Source organism: Scaptodrosophila lebanonensis, unplaced genomic scaffold (genome assembly GCF_003285725.1).
Source record: "Scaptodrosophila lebanonensis strain 11010-0011.00,11010-0021.00 unplaced genomic scaffold, SlebRS2 tig00000043-arrow-pilon, whole genome shotgun sequence".
In the NCBI taxonomy this organism is placed as follows: Eukaryota; Metazoa; Arthropoda; class Insecta; order Diptera; family Drosophilidae; genus Scaptodrosophila; species Scaptodrosophila lebanonensis.
In genome coordinates, this window is record NW_022060545.1 from 1,964,633 (window position 1) to 1,986,273 (window position 21,641).

The 21,641-nt window shown below is 37.3% G+C and overlaps 1 protein-coding gene across 5 annotated transcripts; it reads left to right on the forward strand.

Moving 5' to 3' along the window:
• The first annotated feature begins 996 nt into the window (after positions 1-996).
• On the forward strand, positions 997-21,098 carry LOC115622121 (serine-rich adhesin for platelets). Of its 5 annotated transcripts, XM_030515972.1 has the most exons (7): positions 997-1,068; positions 3,013-3,790; positions 11,450-13,053; positions 13,253-14,876; positions 14,938-15,094; positions 15,891-15,921; positions 18,721-18,941. In XM_030515972.1, exons 2-7 carry the CDS (start codon positions 3,313-3,315, stop codon positions 18,814-18,816), a joined length of 3,990 nt encoding a protein of 1,329 aa, XP_030371832.1. In that variant the 5' UTR covers positions 997-1,068; positions 3,013-3,312; the 3' UTR covers positions 18,817-18,941. The 5 variants fall into 5 exon arrangements, with proteins under 5 accessions (XP_030371832.1, XP_030371829.1, XP_030371831.1 ...); XM_030515969.1 differs by lacking the exon at positions 15,891-15,921 and having other exon boundaries at positions 18,721-21,098; XM_030515971.1 differs by lacking the exon at positions 15,891-15,921 and having other exon boundaries at positions 11,453-13,053; positions 18,721-21,098.
• The last annotated feature ends 543 nt before the right edge of the window (positions 21,099-21,641 follow it).

Genomic DNA, 21,641 nt, shown 5'->3' on the forward strand with positions numbered 1-21,641 from the left:
ATATAGATAACTCACATAAATATAAATGGAAGAAAAGTTGCCAGCTATTCGATCATCCCCATCCTGAAAAATTAATCAACTTGTAGAGAGCCCTCAGCATTATACTACATATGACAATCTTTTAAATCCTCTTTGCATCGTTCAGATAAAGACCTAAAATTTTATTTTATTAGATAGATAGATATATACTTAGATTTTTTTATGACTGACTACAAAGATTTTAATAATTTGTCATTCCGAACGCCATAGAAATATGCAGTAAATTTTCTACTGAGAATTTGTGTGTGAATTTTTATGTCTTTAAATAACAACGTGGGGCGCACTCCAAACGCTTATCTCAGTTATCTGCTATAGATTTTACGACCAACACTGCTGGCTATAGAATCAATATCACAGCGCAGGACAGGAAAGTACGAGTACATGAGTCTAATTAAATTAAGGTTGTGAATTGCCCACAAAAACTGACTGATTCCGTAAGATTTTCATGCCCGTGATAGGCAAATTTATTTGATTAAAAATAGTCTTTTTAAATAGAATTTAGGTAAAAATGTCTATTCAGATGATAAATATTATTAAACGATAAAAATTAGGCACTTTTGAATAATCAATAAGGTACATTAAATAACTGAAAATACTGCTGCTCAGAAAAATTCAAATATCAGTTTTCCGATTCGCATATGCAAAAAGTGCAATTGTAACATCAGGGAGCCAGCGTAACATTGTGTTTTTAATATTCTCTCCCAACCCGAAGAATAATAAAACATGCTTCTTTGGTCAATAATTTGGCATTTGATGGCCTATATAGTCAACGCTATGCACCATATTTTAAAATAAATGATTGGAACTAACTCTTATTTAAATAAATTGTCTTATCTGGATACATTATTTAAAAATCGCGCCAATGTCGAATTTTCGTCCAAAAATCCCAAACGCCATGTCAGATGGCAGCACTCCGAGAGAGCGAGAGTGCGCACTTTAATGAGTCAGGCTGTGCAGTCTGATTGGCACAACAAACCGAAGAAGTTTGCAATTCCTGTAGCGCTTTAATTTTCTCGCTTTGTTTAGCAAGTAAATACCAATAAAAATTAAAACAAATAGTGTCAAAGTTCAGAACAAACCATAATCCATTAATGTCAATTGGAAAATTGAATATTATTGTGTGCTAAAGTTGTAGATAAAACGTCTAAAACTCAGCGTGGTACAAGTGCAGAGTAAAGAAAAAATCGTGGGGCAACAAAAAAAAAAATGCCAATACAAACGCGCGCGAGAGCGTGCGCGCCATAGAGCACCGTAGCTATGTGAATAATAGTGTTTGTGTGGCAGTACCGCGCTCTTGTTATCTTATTCGCGTCATTGTTGTTGATTTTGTTTTTGGCTGCCGCACGAAAAATAACAATACCGATCAGCTTCAGTTCAGCTGGAACAACAGTTATTTATTTTAAAATTTCCAATGTAGCACCTGCTGAGCTTATTTCTCCCTCCGAATAACAAGTAAAAAGTGAGAGTGAACGGCACACGCATTTTAAAAATAGAAAGAACAGCTTGGAACAAGGCCACCTGTCGTGTGCACTGCCTGCAAAATCGACGTCATCGACGGCAATGCGGCGTGTTTATTCAGGCGTGAATTTTTAGGTGCCCGCTGGCAGTTGCGTTATGTTTCGATTTCAAAAGCATTTGTATGGCTAATTTGCAGTGATTTGTGTGTTATGAGTTTCGCTCGCCTTGCTAACAATTATCAATGAGTTAATTACAATGGGTCCGTGTTTTGTCTCGGAATGGTCAAAAACAATCAATGTTGAGAGAGTGTGCGTAGAGCGCAATAGAGAGAGGGAGAAATAGAGAGAGAGATTGAGAGCAGCGCTGCCAGATACTACGATATTTAAACAGAAGGCGGAAAATTCGAAAAATTACAATATTAAGAAAGTGGATTTTTTACAGCAGAAAGTCTTCATGCAATGTCCGTCAGTTTGTCAGAATATTAAAAATATGTATATTAATGTATATTTCTGAGCGCACGCATATTTGTTCTCTAAGCAACTTCAAGCCTTAGCATTAAAATTTAATCTATTGTAGTTATTATTGACAAATCCAACATATCCCACAATATCGTCAATTGAGCCAGTCTTAAGAAACTAATTACAGCATATTATGTTTTAGTTATTTCATACCTGCAATCGAAGTGCGTGTGTTATCTGCTTGCCTACCATACGAATATTTAACAGGTGGCAACACCGTCGGTTTCTCACTCAGAGGAAACTCCCTCTTTTGAGCGGCAGCTGTTTGTGAGCTTCTTTGTTCTCTTTCTCTCCATATTACGTATGCTCTCTGTTACCATACGTCACATTGTGCTTATGGCCAACATGAACAATCATACATAGGAGCGATGTTGACGGCTGTTAAGACTTTTCAGTTTTAACTGTATTTGCGTGAGTAAGCGTTTGGACAGCGTGTGGCCAACATCAAGTGCGTCGTGGTTGTGTGAAGAAATGAAATGTGTATCACAATGAAACTAAAAAGATAAAAAGTTCATTATCAATTACGCCAGGGCCAGTGTGTAAATGCAATGAAAAGTGGCCAATGTGGACGGCGCCCTTGAAGTACACAGCTTATGTGCAAGTGCGTGTATATGTGTTGGTGAATGAGTGCCTTAAACTGAGGCGGTTCCAAAAATGTTTGATGTAAAAATAAAACACAAAACACGCCGAATATTCGATTAAGTTCCTTACTTTTTCTGTTTGAAACAACAAAAGCAACCTTGAAAAGGCAGCGTCGTCGCTGTTGGCTATTTTTATGTGAAGCGCCTGAATGGTTGTCCATGTGTGTCCATTAGAATAAAAAGCATCAGCAAGTGACTCGAGACTCTAGAACAATTGAACTTTTTGGTGTCTGATGCCGATGCCTTTTTGTGGTCATTAACACGGGCGTGTTTATGTAATTTAGCAATCAATGCGACGTACATACATACATATGTATGTATCTCACATTTCTTTTCATAACTACCTCAAACAACAGGCAGATAAGAAAGAAACGCGTGCAGGAATTTGCCTACGAAACGAATTGTTCCACGCACAATACGCAGCAAGGTTTTAGCGTAGCTGCCAAAAAGGTAGCAGAAAAAGTAGTCGAGAAAATGGAGCGACATTGCAGAAACGACATTTAGGCATGACGTTCACTAATTAACTAATTAAAAAGAGAAAAGCGGCACACAAACAACAACAAAAAAGGTGTAACATAACACAAAAATAGCTACAACCAACAAACTAGGAGTCGACTGCCACAAGCTGCTTTCTGCTGCTGCTGCCTCCGCCTAATATGACATCATACGCAAATGACACAAGCACCACAGCAGCAGCAACTCCAACAAATACAAATACAACAGCAGCACCAGCAGAAATAACAACAACAAACTCATCGGCATCGACGCCAGCAGCAACAATTGCTGCAGGTGGTGCAAACATTACTTCACTGAGCCCGAGCCCTGCAACAGTCAACCGCAAATATAACAAACAAATGTCCAATCAGCAGAGTCCGTCCAGATACGACGACGACGATAGCTCCGATGGACGCGAGAAGATCGACACAACGCCGGAGAACATTAAGAAGATAGCCGATATAATCGGTGATAAGGCAATTGTAATGCCAAACTCACCACATGCCGCCCCCGCCAGCCGTCTCGCCCATGCCAACAATACGCATCACAATGCCAGCCTTGTCGGACTCGGAGCTGCCATCGATGAGTCAAACGTCAAGTTTTGTCTTGGCAAGCCACCGCCGTTGCCGGCCGAAAAAGGTAAGCGCAAGCGTTTTGACAAAAAAAGCAACAGCAGCATGATGACAACAATAACAACAACAATATTAACAACAGCGGGAGAGGCCAATTTGCACAGCCATTATTCATGAGTTGTGTGTGGTTGTTGTCGTTATTGTTGTTGTTGATGTTGTTGGTAGTGCTTGTTGCTTGTCTCATGCGTTTAATTTGAATTTTTAATGAAGTTATTTAGTGTGTGCCTGTGTTTGTTTGTGTTTTAAGTTTTGGCCACGGCTAAGCGCAAATATTTATTGCACTAGTCATGACAAAAACACACAAAGAAATGAGAATAGTACAGTGGGACAAAACAGCAAGAGATGCTTTTAACTGTTCGAACTAGAAAATATGTATAATTGAATAACGTTAAAAATGTATATTGATGCGATTTATTTGATAAAACGATTGAACCAGTTCGCTGGAACATCTGTTAACTTTTATATCCGTACTCTTTGGCATATAAAAATGTTAAATCAAACAAATCAGTGATTGATATAACAATATATCGTATGTTGTAGAAAATGATTAATTGAAGAACAACTTTTTGGTGCACATCACAATTTTGACAACTCGCGCAAATTTATTAACAGTAACTTAAAGGCTAAAACTATTAATTTAACTTATATAAAAAAGAAGCAGGAAGTATGAAAAATTACTTAGTTTTATTTACAATTTTATATACAATGTTCCAAAACGCTTAAAGCAATATGTACATATGTTTATAATCAGATTAGTTGGTCAATATTGAAGGGGTTGGACAGCAAAAAGAGTGACAAAAAAGTACCTGAAACGAATTTGAGTTAGCTTTATGGATTGACGAGCGGGTGCGTAATATGTTTACTTATATCGACCCGTTCTCTATTTACAAGTATATTAGTATGATTTATCGTAGAAAAAATCAAAGATAAACGATAATTAAGCAAGAAGGATCATCACATCTCAATTAATTAACATCATCACCAACTATTTACTAGAATAGTTTTATGAAACAATCCAATACAGCTTTTGGAAAATGTCTTCAGTTTTCTATATATAGTATGTATTCATATATTCATATACTTTGCAAAAATAACTTCTTATTTAAAAATTGATTTACATATTTCCAATAATTAACCCAGAACATCTGATATATTAAGACCGGTGTCCACATCTGATTTATTCAGCTGAGTTCTCTATGAAACTCTGTTAACTCAGCCCACTTTTTTGTGGAGAAAGCAATTCATAACAGCATTTGTTTTTGCAAAGGCGTTCTACAAGTACATTCCAATTCGGCGCATGTATGTATGTATATGGTACATTCGAGTATAAACATATCAGAAATGTTTAATTAAAAGCTCAGCAGATTGCCCACAAATACTATAGATTTCCAAAATGTTTACAAACACGGCACGCGATTGATTTTATACCCTTCCGAAATGAATTGGATTAATTATTTAGACAGTTGTCTAATAAATTGGAGCTCTTCAGAGTATTTCTGTATTTTATTTTAGTAAACATTTAAATGAGAGCCTGCACAGATTTTTTTTATTGTAGATAATATACAATTTAATACTATTTATTGCCAAATAAATTCTACAATAAAGAAAAGTCATATAATCGAATTGGGTATTTAAAAGGGTTGACATTAAAAAAGCAATTTGATATTAGTCGCAGAAAAACTAACTAATTATGTTTCATAATGGAATAAGACTTAATAATGTCGAGCATTTAATAAACATGTTATTCATATGGGTGATGAGTTGTTGAACGGTAACTCTATTAACGATCAGATTTATCGGGATGAGATTAAAATAATGATTAACATTGCCAAAAATAAAACACTAGTTTTAGTTGAATTTTAAATTTGTTTAAACAGTGTTGGCTTCAAAATGATTAGATTAATCGAAATAAGGTTGTTTTATACAAATGTTAAATAGATTCGAAATGGAAACAGATTTGGTAATGTTGAAGATTCCATATCGGCCATTAAAGTTAAAGTACGTTTAGCAAGTGTATTACAAAGTGCGCGTCTGGTCTGCCTTAAATAAAAATTGGTATCTGTCTATTCTAGCAAATGTATAAAATATGCCAAAAATCTTCAATATCAATAACGATCAAGCGCGCTGTGCCGTCAATCAAATCCACGCCAGCCGCTAAAAATCAACGCTTAGTCATCCACACTTATCGCAAAAGATCGTGTAGCATAAAAGAAATCAAATTAAATACATCAAAAATTAATTTAAGTCAATTGTAGCTACTGTCAGGTTGTGTACGAACAATTCAAAAATGTTATGAAATCGCATATCTATGAGTAAAGAGAGACAGAGAGAGAGATCAAAGCAGTCGCTATACCGTGGCCCGACCATGTGTCTTACAACTGAAGTGTGGCTGTCGGCTTGAATTGAGGATTATGTCACTATAGATTGAGAAAGACAGCGGATTGTCTTGTATGTAGCCATGTATGAGTGTTTTATAGTAAATAAATGTAATTTTTGTTTATTGTGTAAGGCCCGTTTTCTCAATGTCCGATTAAAGTTGATCGAATGTTGACTGAAACGTCAGCTTTGTTTATGAAAATACAAAATATAACTGTCTTTTCGGCTTGAGGTTTTTGGTCATAAATATATACGAATGCCCGATAATCCTTATAATGTTCTAAGCCTGAGAAAAGCTGGCGGTAATGATTGGGGTCGTCTTTTATAGGAACATCTCATTGAAATTGAATTTAAATCAGAAATGCATTGATTTAGTATTCATGCTCAGCAATTACCTTAAGCCGAATTCTAAAATGCAGTGATCTGAAGCAAGAGATGCTCGAAAGATACGTCTATGCCAAGCCTCAATATCAAAGGGATCTCAAAAGCAATGAAATTGAAGTAGACGATTGGATTGGGCTGCAATGGATTGGGCTGCAATGGAGGGAGAGTTGACAGTCGCTTATCGCAAGCTCTCGAAAATTAATCATCCGTATAAAGCTAAGATCGAAGCGCAACGTAAGGTGTCGAATAAACGCTTTATTGAGATCCAGAATGTCTATCATGTACTCAAAAATCAATAGAGCTTACGTCGCAGAATAGTGCAGTTATGTCATCCAAAAAACTCAATTTTGAGACGTTTTTTGTCTTGGGTCAATTTCTTTTAAGTAGTCTATATTTCTTCGCTTACATTACTTCTTTATTTTTTAGTTTTTACATGACTTTTTTAGTTAGGTGCCATTATTTTGTACTATGTACACCTACCTAATAATTTGAAATAATAACCGAACACAAAGCTAAAGCATTGGAAAATGTGTGTCTTTAATTCTTTCTGATTGGTAAATATTATTAATTGCTTTACTGTGAAAGCGGAACTTGAACGTATAAATGGTCCTTTTCAGTTGTTTTTGGTTTATTTCACCAATCATAAGAATTTGTTTGGAATCATACGTTTCAAACCTAGTATTTATGCAATTTTTAGAAAAATTAACAAAACAAGTTTTCGTCTCTTGTGGGACCTTTAAAAAATATGTTCAAATCAATCATTTTGGCCAACATTCAACGAAAAAGTAATCAAATATTTGATTTATTATGAACTCTTATTTAGTAAAAACAAATTAGCAAAATTAACTCAAAATTTCTGTGTATTTGTCACAGAATAAATACTTTTAGAAGTTCGCTGAAAGTTTATTTAAAAGAGCGCGACGATAATAATGAATATAACTTCTTAGAAGTTTTCTTGTTTTTCAAGTCACATTTTTTATTCGTTTTTTAATAAAGTTAATTTTTGACAGCGTAAAATGTATGTGAAGGTGAAATTAAAGATAAACACACGAAACTGCTTACCTATAGTTAACAATACTTTATTAATCATCGATATGAAAAGTAGAGTGTTAATATACATTTTTAAACTTATAACATTCGTCAAATGTGTAACAAATATGCTTTTATTGATCTCTTAAAACTTCAAAAATATTGTTTAAAAATATTGGTTTATTTAAAATTATGTTGAGTCAAATTTTTGCGGATGTAACCAAAAATTGAAGTAATCGCATAAGAATCTTGTTTAAAAACTTCAATGTATTTAGCATGATATAGCTTTGAGATAAATAAGCTTTTGCGATTTTTTTGTTGTTGTTTTCATTATTTATATATTTTTGTATTTGTGAGATAAATAAACTTTGTTTATTGCTATACAAAAAATATTACTGGCGCGACGCTTTTATTATTATTATTAGGCACTTAGTCTAGGAATGCATTCATTTATGTATATCAGATTTTAAATTCCTCACACTAATTTCAAAACTCCAAAGCGCAATTAGGTAAATACTTACTTTGTTTTGTCGTCACTGTAATAACTTATTTGATGGCTTCACATTTCTTTTAAGTGGCAAGAATCATTTTCAGCTCTAATAAACACATTTATTTCTAAAACTATGCTTTTCATGTTTAATAAGCTTATTCCAACTTAAAATTACTTTAATGATATGTGCATTTTCCCAACCATATGAATGACATATAGTCCGCATGCTATAGTTCTTTTGTAATTTGTTATTCATATGTGCTATGTATGGATGTATGTATGGATGTATGTATGTATGTATTCATGCAACTTTATTACAGACAGATATGAGCCCTTTTCGCTTGTTAGGCCACACATACAATTTACGATGTCACTCAACTGATTTCCTCAAATACAAAGCATTGTAAAATATATGTATGTATCTATAGTATGTCTGTAGACATGTGCACTCGAATAGAAGCACAGCAATTACGCTGACCACTGTGCATGGCAAAATGTCTTTGCTTCACCGGCCAGGCGGCTGCCTCCGCTCCCCTTCCCCTGCCGTTGCTCGTTAGTGGGTGTCGTTTTGTAAAGCCACCTGAAATTGCGGCCACAATATGTGCAAATGTTCGAGTTTGTCTTTTGTTACAATTGTCGATGGCGCTTTTACTTTTTATTTTGCTAAAGGCCAACAATAAATGTATGTATGTTTATGTGTGTTTGAATGCGGCTTTGTTGTTACACCTAATTTTGTTAGCTGTTTTGTTTTGCTTTCGAAAATCGACCGCAGGAAATTGGGCATCGTGCCGTTTTTGGTTTTATTTTTTTTGTTGGTATTGGCTAAGGAAACTATTGCGTTTTGTGCCAAACATAAACAATTCAGTTTACAAATTTGCAACGCCTGTTTCATTTGACTCGGGCGGTCTGAAGCCGATCGAGAGCTCATAATAAACGGAAATCGATAACAATTTTATCACTGTCGATGCCTAATTTTGACACATGACGACTAACTATAATTGGCAACACGTTACTCACCCACCAATTGGTTTTTAATTAGACTAAACAAGTTGTGGTTTGAAAAAAATGGCGTCATGTTTGCCAAAAATGCTCGAGCTTGGGAAATCGTTTTTGGCAACTTTTAAATACAGCTTGGCAACAAGAGGCGAACAAATTAAATGCTTAAAAATACTATACGTATTTATTTATGACAAATTTTTATTGGCATTTTACATATGCAAATAAATTTTTTTACATTATTGGATTTGATGACGGCAGAGAAAGTTCGAAGTCAACGACTGTCATCATTTTGCGGTCATCCATTGACACCTTTTGAAGAGTAAGAGGATATTATTATGCACTTATCTGAAGAAAAGAATTGATTAAATGTAGATCGCGGAGGTGTAAATATTAATGTGTTTTTGATTAACAGGTGAATGTTGGTCTATTGAAGTGGCTATTCAAGAATTCTGCAATGTCTTCGGGCTTTGTTTATGTATAATTTTCTCTCTTAAACGGCACATAATGGGTCTGACATAAAACTTATAATTTTGCTGCCCCAGATAACGGCTCAGAAAGTAATTTGATTAATGTGTTTGAATTCTTGACAAAAGCTATACTATTATCTGTTAATAATGAGAAGCATAGTCATACTATGAATGCTTGAGACTCAGACGGAAATTTGCAAAATAAATTATATATTTTTAGCAGGGAATGCATTTTTTAATTCTACTATATATCACATGTTACTGACCTGTTCCTAAAATAATAGCTACGAGCACCAAACATAGTAGCTTGACATGTGACTATGTGTAAGGACAAGAGTCAGTTGATTACAAATCATATATAGCCTTGTTTTTTGTATATCGATCGAATAATCAATTATTGGGTAACTTTTTCTGTTTATAAAGATATTTATTTATTCATAATCTGAAAGGAAACAGGATGTCTATAGGGAATTGGGGGTATTTTATGTCCAATTCTTTTTTCTTAAAGCACAATTCGCTGATGGCTTTACTAAAAAAAAGTGAGACGGAATAATGAGGATTATTTGTTAACTTTTATATTTCTTCTATAAAAATTCCAAACATCTTTGCTTTTCAATTCTTTAGTTTAATAAATTTTACACTTTTCTTAGCCATACGGACTAATAGTCTAATTTCGAATTTCCCGACGAATGTGTTTTCTTTTTGAAAGAGAGCCCAACATGCGCTCAAAGGTCACGGCACAATCTTTCACAATTTTCTTCTGAACATAATTGCTTTTTTTAATGGATTGATCAATCATAAGGTTAATTTTAATCAAGCAACATATTTGCCCTTTTGAGAATCGGACGATCGGTACCTTGGCTTCTAATTCACTTCCTCTATTATTGCTGCTATGGTTCGTAATAGAATAATTGGTGTCAAAATTAATGGTTCTTGGCCAAAAACAAAAACCAAGAAATCGACCGACCAAATTATAGTGAAATCGTTATTATGGTCATCTTTTCAAATATTTTCATTTCGATTCCATTTGGATGGAAGACACGTGCGTGGCAATTGAAATCAAAAAGTTTCGGGGCCAGCTATGGGCGTTGAGCGTAACAGCCGAATTTCATTTCCCCTGGCAAGACGCCCAACACCAACAATAATAGAAAATTGTCCGAAATCAACGAACTCTAACCTTCAGTTGTTGATGCACCATGTGCGGTGGTGGGGCTTCTGCCAGAGATCACGAGCACGCACAGCTCCAGCAAGTGACCGCCAAAACGGGTGGCCGACCACATGGATCGTCGACGTGCCACTTCGCTTGGCAAAGTTGAAAGCAAATTGTTTGTGTTTTCTATTTTTTGCTTTTGTTGCGCCGCGGAAATGCATAGAAAATGTTTTAGGAAGCAGTGCCGGATTGGCGCAGGCAATCGTTCCTCAATTAGGGCTATTTATGATCTTTGGTGTAGATGTCTAGTCTAAAATGCTGGATAAATAGTTCAGTTAATAACAAAACGTTTTAAGACCCTCAACAATAAACTCAATATAAGACTAGAAGAAAGATTGTCCAGTAATGTTGTGCTTCCCAAAGAATTCGGAGATATTTGTTTTACTTGTATAAGGGCAACAAATACGTATATGATTTAAAACTTTATCGATCAACTAGATTTAAATATGTAGTTTTCAGACAGAAAAATATGTCAATAAAGTCTTGCAGACCGAAATCATTTGTTTAAATAATTCTGTTTAGTACTTATAATTCCCTTGCTTACCCTGAACCGCTCCTGTACTCTCTCACTTGCTATTCACTTCACTTGAGTTGAGCTGAGTTCAGTTTAATTTAGTTTCGTTTCGTTTTCACCGCGTAAATGATAATAACAACTGTAAATAAATGCTAATTTAATTGTGCCTCTTTTGCTTCTGCTTGGCTCCATTTCAGTAGCTCTGAGCGCTCCGAGTCCCGGTCACAGTAGCAGCAACAATAGCGATCACAATGTGGAACATAGTGAAAAGTCAAGCAACAGCAACAGCAACAATAAAGATGATCGGGGGCAAGATGAGGACGAATCCATAGGATCGAGCACAACGACGACAACAAAACAATCTCTGGCCTTTACGATTGATAATTTCGATACTAAGGATACGGCCGATGCAGCAACGCAGGCGGCGCGATATAAGAGCATGATGGAGCGTTTCCAGAATCGGCACAAACGTGGCGCTTCCATGTCAAAGCTGGAGAGCGAGGGAGGGACATCATCAACTGGTCGCCACTCCCAGCGCAGCAGCATAGATGCCAGCAGTAGTATCGCAGATGATGGATCTGTTGCAGCCACACCTACCGAAGTGCGGCAATCGTCAACGACGACTTCGTCAGCACAGGTAAAGCTGCGCGATCGCAGTGCCTCGCGTGTTCGTGACGCCTCCAAGCGTCACAGCTGGTCGCCGCGCAGCTCCAGCAGTGCTGCCAACAATGTAACTGACTCAACACCAACGCCAACAGCGGCTCCCAGACGCTCTGCCAAAACAAAGCTGCTACCGCCGCCGGCTACTGCAAAAGGCGCTGCCAATACGCTGGCGAATCGCACGCAATTCACGCCACGCTCCACTGCAATGCAATTGGCGCTGCAACAGGTGGATCTAATTTGCCCCCCGTTGGCAGACGTTAAGCGGCACAACGACGAAATGGAGGCAGACGCAGTGAGCGATGCGGGCACCTACACGCTCGATGGCGATAACTACACGGAGGAGCAAAAGGATCTCATGAACATCGATCGGAATGCGGCGAAGGCCGCCAAACAGCGTCCCAAACAGCTCGCGGTCAAATCGTCCTCCGCGGCACTAACGAATCGGGGCAGTAATGTCCTCGAGGTGAACTATTACCATGAGACGCCGTTGCAGGAACAAAAGTCGCAGCCAGGCACCAAGGCCAACAAACTGGATGATGAGCTTATGCTGGGCTCACATCCAAGCGCCGGGGCCTACTTCGAGCAAGTGAAGTCACGTGTGTTGCGCAACATGTGCCCGAAGGATCAGCAACAAGCGCTTCAACCACCGCACACGCCCGATGCCGATGTCGGTTGCTTTACGAGTGTCACGACCAGCGGTGTGCTGGCTAAGCAACGCGCCCTGGACACACATCCTAAGCTGATACGACACACCCACAGCCTGTCCACATCGCAAATCGACAGCTCCGAGTATGTGACCAACGAGGCAAAGATACGGCATGCCCAGGCCCTGGCGGGCACGGCCACCGATCACCAGAAGGCAGAGTATCGCCTTAATGTGTTCACTACCTCCACGCATCAGCGCACACCCCAGGAGTCGAAGTATGCGGCGACACGTCAGCTGTTGGCCACACCGCCAGAAACACCCACCACGCCCACAGCGCCGTCACTGCACGGCAAGGAGCTGTCGGATACGGCACTGCTGCAAACGGCACAGACAAAACAGGACTGGATTCAGGAATGGGCGCGCAATGCGCGAGCCCGAAGCCTGGCGCAAGATGTGAGCAGCAGTCGGCGCAAACAGCAGGCAGCACAAAATGTGAGTAAATCTGGGGGAGAAGACATCCATAAATATACTTAATAGTATATATCGGAATATATTTAAAATATTTTGTGGCATAGATCTGCCTTTTCCTTTCAACATTGCTGCTAGGATTGAAAAAATACAAAATGAAATTCAGAGCTTGTCGGGATATCTTTTATTCTTTATATAAACATGTCCCGTTTTCTATTCGCAGGAGCTAATGACGCGCAGCTACAATTGCTCGGACACGGGTGCCGATTCTCTGACCGACGATAGTCTTTATAACCAACAACGCCAGTATGCGAACAAGCTGAATCGCACACTCGCCGAGCGTTATCGCCTGCTTGGCGATTGTGACTACGCCAGCGATCCAGCGCTGTGCAGTCATGGGGTTGGCCCGAACAATGATCAGCAGCCGCCATACAAACCGCCCAAAAGTCCCAGCAAAATTCCTTCACCGCTGCACACGCTGGGACGTGCGCGCAGTGCCAGCCGCTCGCGAGCTGCGATCCCGCCCGATGCCTATCTGGAGCAGACGGCGGCCGCCATCAGCAATCTGCAGCAGTCGCTGTCGCGCAAGAGCTCCATCAAATCGCCGGCACACTCGGGCTCACATTGCAGCCCCCAGCATAGTCTGGAGGCGGGTGTCGGGTATCGGCGCTCGCCCCTGCATCGCTCAAAGGGCGGACGCTCTGCCCGCGATTCGCTGATGACCAGCAGCATCAACGAGGCGCAGCTGCAGTTGCTAACTAGCGGTGACTATCTGTTGAAGCAGATGCGTCAGCGCAAGAACTCGCTGGATGATGTGGAGGTGATGGAATCTCCCGTTTCGCCCCTTAAGCAAACATCGCGAGAGCCAGCCTCAGCTTCTGCCTCGTTGTCGCCGCTGCGTCGCTCGAGCTCCTTCTCGGCAGCGAAAATCTTGGGCCAGCATCAACAACAGCACCAACATCATCAGCAGCCGCCCAGGCAGGCGCGACCCAACTTCCAAAACCTGTACACGCCGCCAGCCGCCCGCCATCAGCAGCAGTATAGTACGCAGCTCAAAAAATCCGCCAGCAGCAACAATTTCGATCAGGCCTACAGCGACTACGACAACGAACTGCAGTACTACATCAACGATGAGGATGAAATGGGGACCACCGGTGCCTACTATTCCAGTGGCGAGGAGGAGGAGAATGAAGCGGCTGCAACAACCGAGGCAGTGCCATTGAGCAACACGAGATTAAATAAGGCCTTGCTCATGCGGATTGAACGCAGTAAACAACGCGTCGCCGGGGTTGCTCCGAACATGAGTCACTCTCAAGTCAAGCCCAGCTCTGCGCCTGCGGGCAAGCTGAGTGCCGCACAAGCTGCAGCACAAGCCGCCGGCTTGGTGGCTTGTCCGAATACTCCGGAGCTACCACGACGTGGTATCAAAAGTGCACCGCGTGCCACGACCACTGGTGTGGGCGTCAAAAATCGTCAGTCCATGCCGCGCGAGGCAAGTCTAAGTCGTTTGGCCCAGCAGGTGCCCAGCTCGTTGGCCAGCGCCAAGAAGCAATTGTTGCAGACGGCCAATCAGCGGGTACAGCCAAAATATATGGACATCTCCAAGTACAAGTCAGCACAGTCCAACAACTTTCTGCGCAAGAACGATGCCAAAAGCACGCTAAAGCCCACGGAACAGATGAAGCGCAGTCCGAGTGCCTCATCGATGGGCCTAACCCGTGGCGATGCGACAAGGGCCAGCAATCGCAGTGTACGCTCCGCTGCCTCAGTTATGAATTCTAGCACCAATTCATTAGGCGGCTCCACTGCCAACCGTGCGTCGTCCGCAGTCCGTCGTGATGCCTCTGGTGGGTGTTTGAACTGAGATTTCGATGATCATTGCTAATTAAGTCCATCTCCTTCGTTTAGTGAATAAGCAAAAGGAGGCCGAGATGGCCATGTGGAAGCGTCGTTCCACCTACGATCCTATGAAAGCAGCGGCCGAAGATCGTCGCAAGAAAGAAGAGGCAAGGAGAGCGCAGGCGCAACGCCAACTCGCTGATATGTCAGATATGCCGTTCGAAAGGTAATTTGGTTGGGTGTACCATCAAGATACATACAGACACATATACATAGGACTAAGTATGCAGTAAGGATTATTTTAGATTGATTTTAGTACCAGATCCCACACAAAACGAGCCTTTATGTCGCATTAAGTGCATAGAATATAAGGGATATTTAAAAGACTTAAGTTTGAATAATCGCCGAAAACGTTCTTCTATCAAATATGCAAAGGTTCACTTACCTTTCGTTCATATTTTTCCTACAGATATAAGCTTTTTGATATTGGAGAATGTTTATAAGGTATTGATAACACTATAATGAGATGAAAGTAAAGCTTATTTAGTTGCTAGAAAATATATAATCAATGCAAACATAACAATGAATGATATTCTCACACACATATAATCTATTTTTCAAGATCAGAATAGAGGTGGGATTTTGATTTTTGTGTTTGTAAAACCTTCTTGTAAAAACTTCTTGTCAAAGTAAGTTGAAGTGTCAGGCTCACTATTGTGGTTTATACGTGCTAGTATAACTCCAATCCTTTAATGAAAGTTATTTGTAATTCAGAGACGAAAGCGGCCCAATGGATCCTTTTATTCAAATCACAATTGTATATTCCATTAATTATGAGCATATTTTTTAATCCCATTTAACAATTTTTAGCAATCGTTAGTGAATGAATATGAATACCCAGAAATTTTGACTAGAGATATTAGCATATAATTGTTAATTTTTAATCGCTCTGTTAATTATTATATTTTACTCAATATTTATATTTAATTTGTAACATTTATTTAATTTTTTTACATTATTAGCTTAAGGTTGTGGGTTATTTCGCGACTAGAGGTAATAATGCGTTTCGTCTATAAACAGTATCAATACTATTTTCATAACTAAACTTTTTATTTTCTATAATTTCAACTTTAACAGTACTACTTATATACATATAGCAAGCAATGAATAATTCCAATAGATATATATATGCTCCACATTGGCGAGCTTACACACAGCATCTACACAGACATAGACACATATGTACACAGTAACGTAAAACAAATATCTTAGCTGTTAGCAGAAGGTTGCAAATTTAAGTTTAGAACCACCTTTGGTTATTATATATAATTTTGCTAATTATTTTTCTTCTCTTTTAATTTTTTTCTACCACACTCCAATCGAACATAAAACACGACACAAACAAAAAACCAAAACAAAAATCTCCCCACATAAAACCAATATACCACGATTACTTGTAGACCATCACGCTCACACTATCGCCGTGGACAGTTATGACCAACGGAGGGTGTGCTTGTAACCGATTTTTAAAACATTTAAAACACAACAAACACAATCTACTCAGCCACACCAACCACACCACAACTTTTCCACTCGACCTACCAACCAACCTGCTATCAAAACAACCACATGCCAAATAAAAATAAAAAAATGAAAAAAAAACATATATAATAATAATAATTAACACGGTGTAAGCAGATAACGGTGATTGTGCCACTTAAAACGAGTTAAAAATATAAAGCGACAAGTGAAGAAAAAGTATAAATAATAATTTTTTCTGGCTGCCCCTTTGAAACGACAACGAAATACGAAGCGAAGTCCAAAGAAGTGCAGCATACTTTTAGGCCGGGGCTTAAAAATACGCTGTGCTGCCATTTGGAAAATGAAGAGCAAAAAATGTAAATGTTGCTTAGCATCGAAACAGAGAAGTTCTTATTTAATATGTACTTACTTACTTATTATATTGCATTTGTTACATTCGTGTTACATTTTCTTGTTCGCATTTGTGCAACTGTCTGGAAATCGTATTTTGCAAAAAAAAAAAAAAAAAAAAAAAATATTGTTCGCTCGTTTGTCTTGCGCATAGAGCTTCATTTTGGCCCCAGGCTTTTGACGGCTCAAAGTAAAAAAAAAAATTTGAAAAACCGTAACCATATGTATGTACTTTCATGCCTCGATATGATGCCATATCATACCATCATAATATTTGGATGAAGTAAAAATGTATCCATTTGTTTAAATAGTTTTTGGAAAATGGGGTCACAAGCTCATAATAAAAACAATTTTAGTTTTGATTAAGACATGTACATAAGTAGAGGGTTTTAAACTTTATATCAGCAGCGAGACATAGCTTGGTCTATAATTAAGTTGATATAATATCAATTATTTATATAACATTTCGTTACCAAAGTAAATTGAAAGAATTGTTTATATTATGTCCGCTTAAGAGGATCTTCTCACCTTTAATATTATACATATAAACATTTGGCTCTTAATGGTGCAGTTTTAGGTCTATTAGGTCTAATTCGTATTTATTTCATCTGATAGACGTTTTAGAAATAAGACAGATAGGTGAAAAGATTAGTCGGAGAGTAAGTTTTGAGTTTTAGGACATCAAATAATTTTAAAGATTACATTTCGTTACCAAAGTAAATTGAAAGAATTGTTTATATTATGTCCGCTTAAGAGGATCTTCCCACCTTTAATATTATACATATAAACATTTGGCTCTTAAAGGTGCATTTTTCTATTAGGTCTAATTCTTATTGATTTCATCTGATAGACATTTTGGATAATAGGTGAAGAGATTTGTCGGAGAGTAAGTTTTGAGCTTTAGGACATCAAATAATTTTAAAGAGCTTTTCAAGCTATCATAGTTGAATCTCTTAAAAGGATGCTAATTATTTTTCTTCTCTTTTAATTTACAAATTCGAACTTCCATGAGATAAGAATTTTGTCAAAGTTTATAGTACGACCAAGTTTGCAAATGCTTCTAATTTATATTCTTCCCAAACTTGATGAAAACGAGGGAAGAATCGGCACTTAAAACATGGCTGATAAAAATGTATCAAATCTTCACAAATCACAAAAAGTACAGAATTTAAAAATCGGCAATGGCTTAAGTATATCGATGTAACAAATTTCTGTTACAAATGGGCTTCAGTCTTGCTTTCCACTCACTCACACATAGTCAACAGTTCTGGTCGTGTCAAGAAATGCAATGCAAATGTTTTTTGTTTTTGCGTTCGCAATAAATATATTCATTTCCAGAGAACTTGTCTTCAGCAGGAACTTATCATGAAATCATTAAGAGTGCCGTACATACATTTGATGCACCTTTTCTAACCACCCATCTAACCAACAAACAAACCAACCAACCAACCAATTACTTACCTAGTTTTCTACTCGAAAGTTTTATCGAACGTTCGTAAACTGTAAAAATGTTTGTCTTGTCTTGTTTTGTACTTACACTCACATCCACACCCACACTCACAGCCATACGAGAGTAACCTAAATACAGTAATAATAACAACACCAACAACCTTGCGAACCATTAGCCCCAACTAACAGAACTCTCTCATACACACACACACACACATACAAACTACAGTAACAAAACTAAACATCAACTGTTAAATGCTTACTTAGTCGTTAGTTTAACATTCGCTGCCACACACATGATCTAGTAGACATACATAGAAACACACACACACACATACATATGCATAACCATAGAATTGTTTGCCTTACAAAAATCTACAATTTCGCCAATAAGAAGATATAGTCGTGAAACTGTAATAACTAACGTTTATCGTTTTTTTTTTCCTATTCTGATTGGCGACCACCACACAGTGCTCCACAACGTCCGGCGAACAATTTAACAATCACCGGCAGCATAAACTACAGTCCCAGAAACTCCGTGGAGCACGACGCCTGGACGCTTGGTGAATCCTCCGAGTACGGTGATTACGATGAGGAGGAGGCCGACCATTATGTGGGCCAGGAGTCCGACGATGTATTCGAGGTGGAGTCGGCGGAGGCATCGGACCAAGTTGCCGATTAGGCACCACGTTTTTGCATATATTTTCTATATAAACCAGCAACAGTGATATATAAAACTATCTATATATTAATATATAAACAAATGTATGTATAACATATTGTATGTCCTACTCTAGGCTAAATGAGCGAGCGCAATGCGATATAGGAATTAACAAGTTTGGATTATTGAAGATGTTGAAACCAGAGTGGAACATTTTAATGATTTATTTCTTATATATTTTTTTATTATTTAGTTATGAATGAATTACATAAATATGTATTTTTACCAGAGAACATACAAACTATAATATAAACTGAAGAAAATTAATTCAAGGTTGAATGAAATGCTGCCTAAAAAACGCCATAAATGAAATATGATATTTGTTTGAAAAAGGAAGAAGAAAATCTGATAAGTCGTTAAAATAAAAGAACGCACAAAAAGCGAAAAGCTCCCAAACATCTATTAATGAATCCTATTTTTAAAACTAACTGTGCAGACAGTTAAACCAAATTTGTTTTTTTTTTTTTAATATTTGTTAAATAGATTCTTTTTTCTTTCTTCTTATTTTTTAAATATTCAATACTCAACTGATTTAATGCGAATTCTTAAGAGACGATCGGCTGGTCAATAAATGTTGAACATATTTTTCATATTTCTAAACTAATAATTGCAAAAATTTTACATTTTTAAGGGAAAGAATTGCAATGTCAAAAAGCAATAATATATTTACTATGTGAAGAAATTGGAAATAATTTCAAAAATTTCAACGGTTTGAGCGTAAAAGTATTTGCCTGTCTGACCAAGTACAATACAACACGAACTTATGTTTTCGAACGCATTAACAAATTAAACAACTTTATTATTTAGCAACTAATTAAGCTGAGCTCCCACTATCTTTAAAGCACAGAAAATATGTCTCAAAATATGCCAAATATAGAAGCCATGCTATTTGGTATGTTAGGCTTTGTTTTCCCGATCCAATATGTGCTTCAGAGTTAGTGAAAGCCTTTCAATGGTTTATAAACAATAGCAATAGTTCAAATACTCTATCAGACTGCAACATGTGCTACGAAAAAATTGCATTGGTACTACTTACATAATTTAACTTCTCACATCAACTGGAATTGAAAGAATGATCAAGTAAACTGGAGTTCGTGTGGCCAACATTTTCCCGTGCTATGTCAATAGATGTAGTTCCGAATATTCCAAAATATCCCTCTTGGTTCGACTGTCTCTGGACTATTAAGTAGTTTGGTAGCTATTTAAAAAATAAATGAGCAGCTTATTAACGAATAAATGCAATAAACTAATACAAATTATGAATAAGTAACAAATACATACATAGTTTTATATGCAATACAATTTATAGAACTACTCAGACCTATTCGTAAGTCATATATATACGTATACTATAGGTACATACATATGTGGTATTTGCTTTTAAATAGCCCCAACAAAGTTTTTTAATTACTTTTAATGTTTATGTACGGCTTTTAATGCTTGAGAGCAAAATCAAAGGAATGATATTGTCGAGGAAATATTTCCATTGCACAAAATATTTCAATTATGTATCGTATATACATAGGTACTATCAGGAAATGGTGTCGGTGTCAATATATCTGCTGCTCGTTATGATTTTTGGTGGAGTTAAATGTACAAAAGGAAACAAAAACCATACGATTGTTAATACGACTTTAAAGTATGGATTAAATTTTCAAATTTTTATATTTTTCCGTCAACCTATAAAGAGACATATTACCTTTGCTCTAATATCTGGTTGCTCTTATATAAAATATTCAGATTGTGATGGGCTTCAAGTCCCTTAAACAGCCCCTCTAATCTCCCAGGGTCCCAATACTTAGCTCTCGATCAATCAGAGTTTTAAAAATGATGAGAAAACGCTAATCCACTTAAAATTCTTACGAGCAGCAGAGTGGTTTTAATATATTTTAAGCTGTATTATTTTAAATTATTTAGTCTTTGAAGCAACATTTGCAATATAACAGAGAACCGTCATTGAAATTTCTAAAATTTTATATACTTTGAGTATTTGAGTCAACAACAAAAACGAACACTTTAAGTAATAAGTTTATTATAAAACCTGTTTCTTGTTATTTTATTTGAAAAGTATATTTAGAAAAACAAGCAAGATGAACGAAAAAAATAAAGAAATTTGAAATCAAATGAAGTTTAGTGTTGAATATTTATTTATTGAAGAGATAATTTTCTGAACGTATATCGACAGTCGCAGATCTTGAGATGTTCACATCTCAACAGGGCTGAATTTAATGATACCAATTTTATGTACACTACATTGATTCGGTCGCGAAGCGATTTCCACCTTTGCCATCGTATTCTAGCTTTAAAGTCTGGGAGGCTCCTCTGTCATTCTAGTTCGTCTAGACTGTTCTGTTCCTTATAGACCAATAAGGCTTTATTTTCCATCTATCTATTTTATCTGCTATTCGAATTTTTCTTTCAATATTATGTGTATCAATAGTTTAATTTTCGAAATATCGCAAGATTAGACTTTAATTTCTTTAAATATTTGATCTAATTTTGCATAATACTTATTTTTATGATGCACTTCTAATTATTTCGTAAATTTCAACATAGAGTAAAGCTCCAAATACTATATGTACATATGGATATGTGAGCGAATTTGTGTGTAATATCGGTTTTGAAAGAGTAAACAAAACAAAACTGAAATGCGTAAAATGTGGTGTATCAG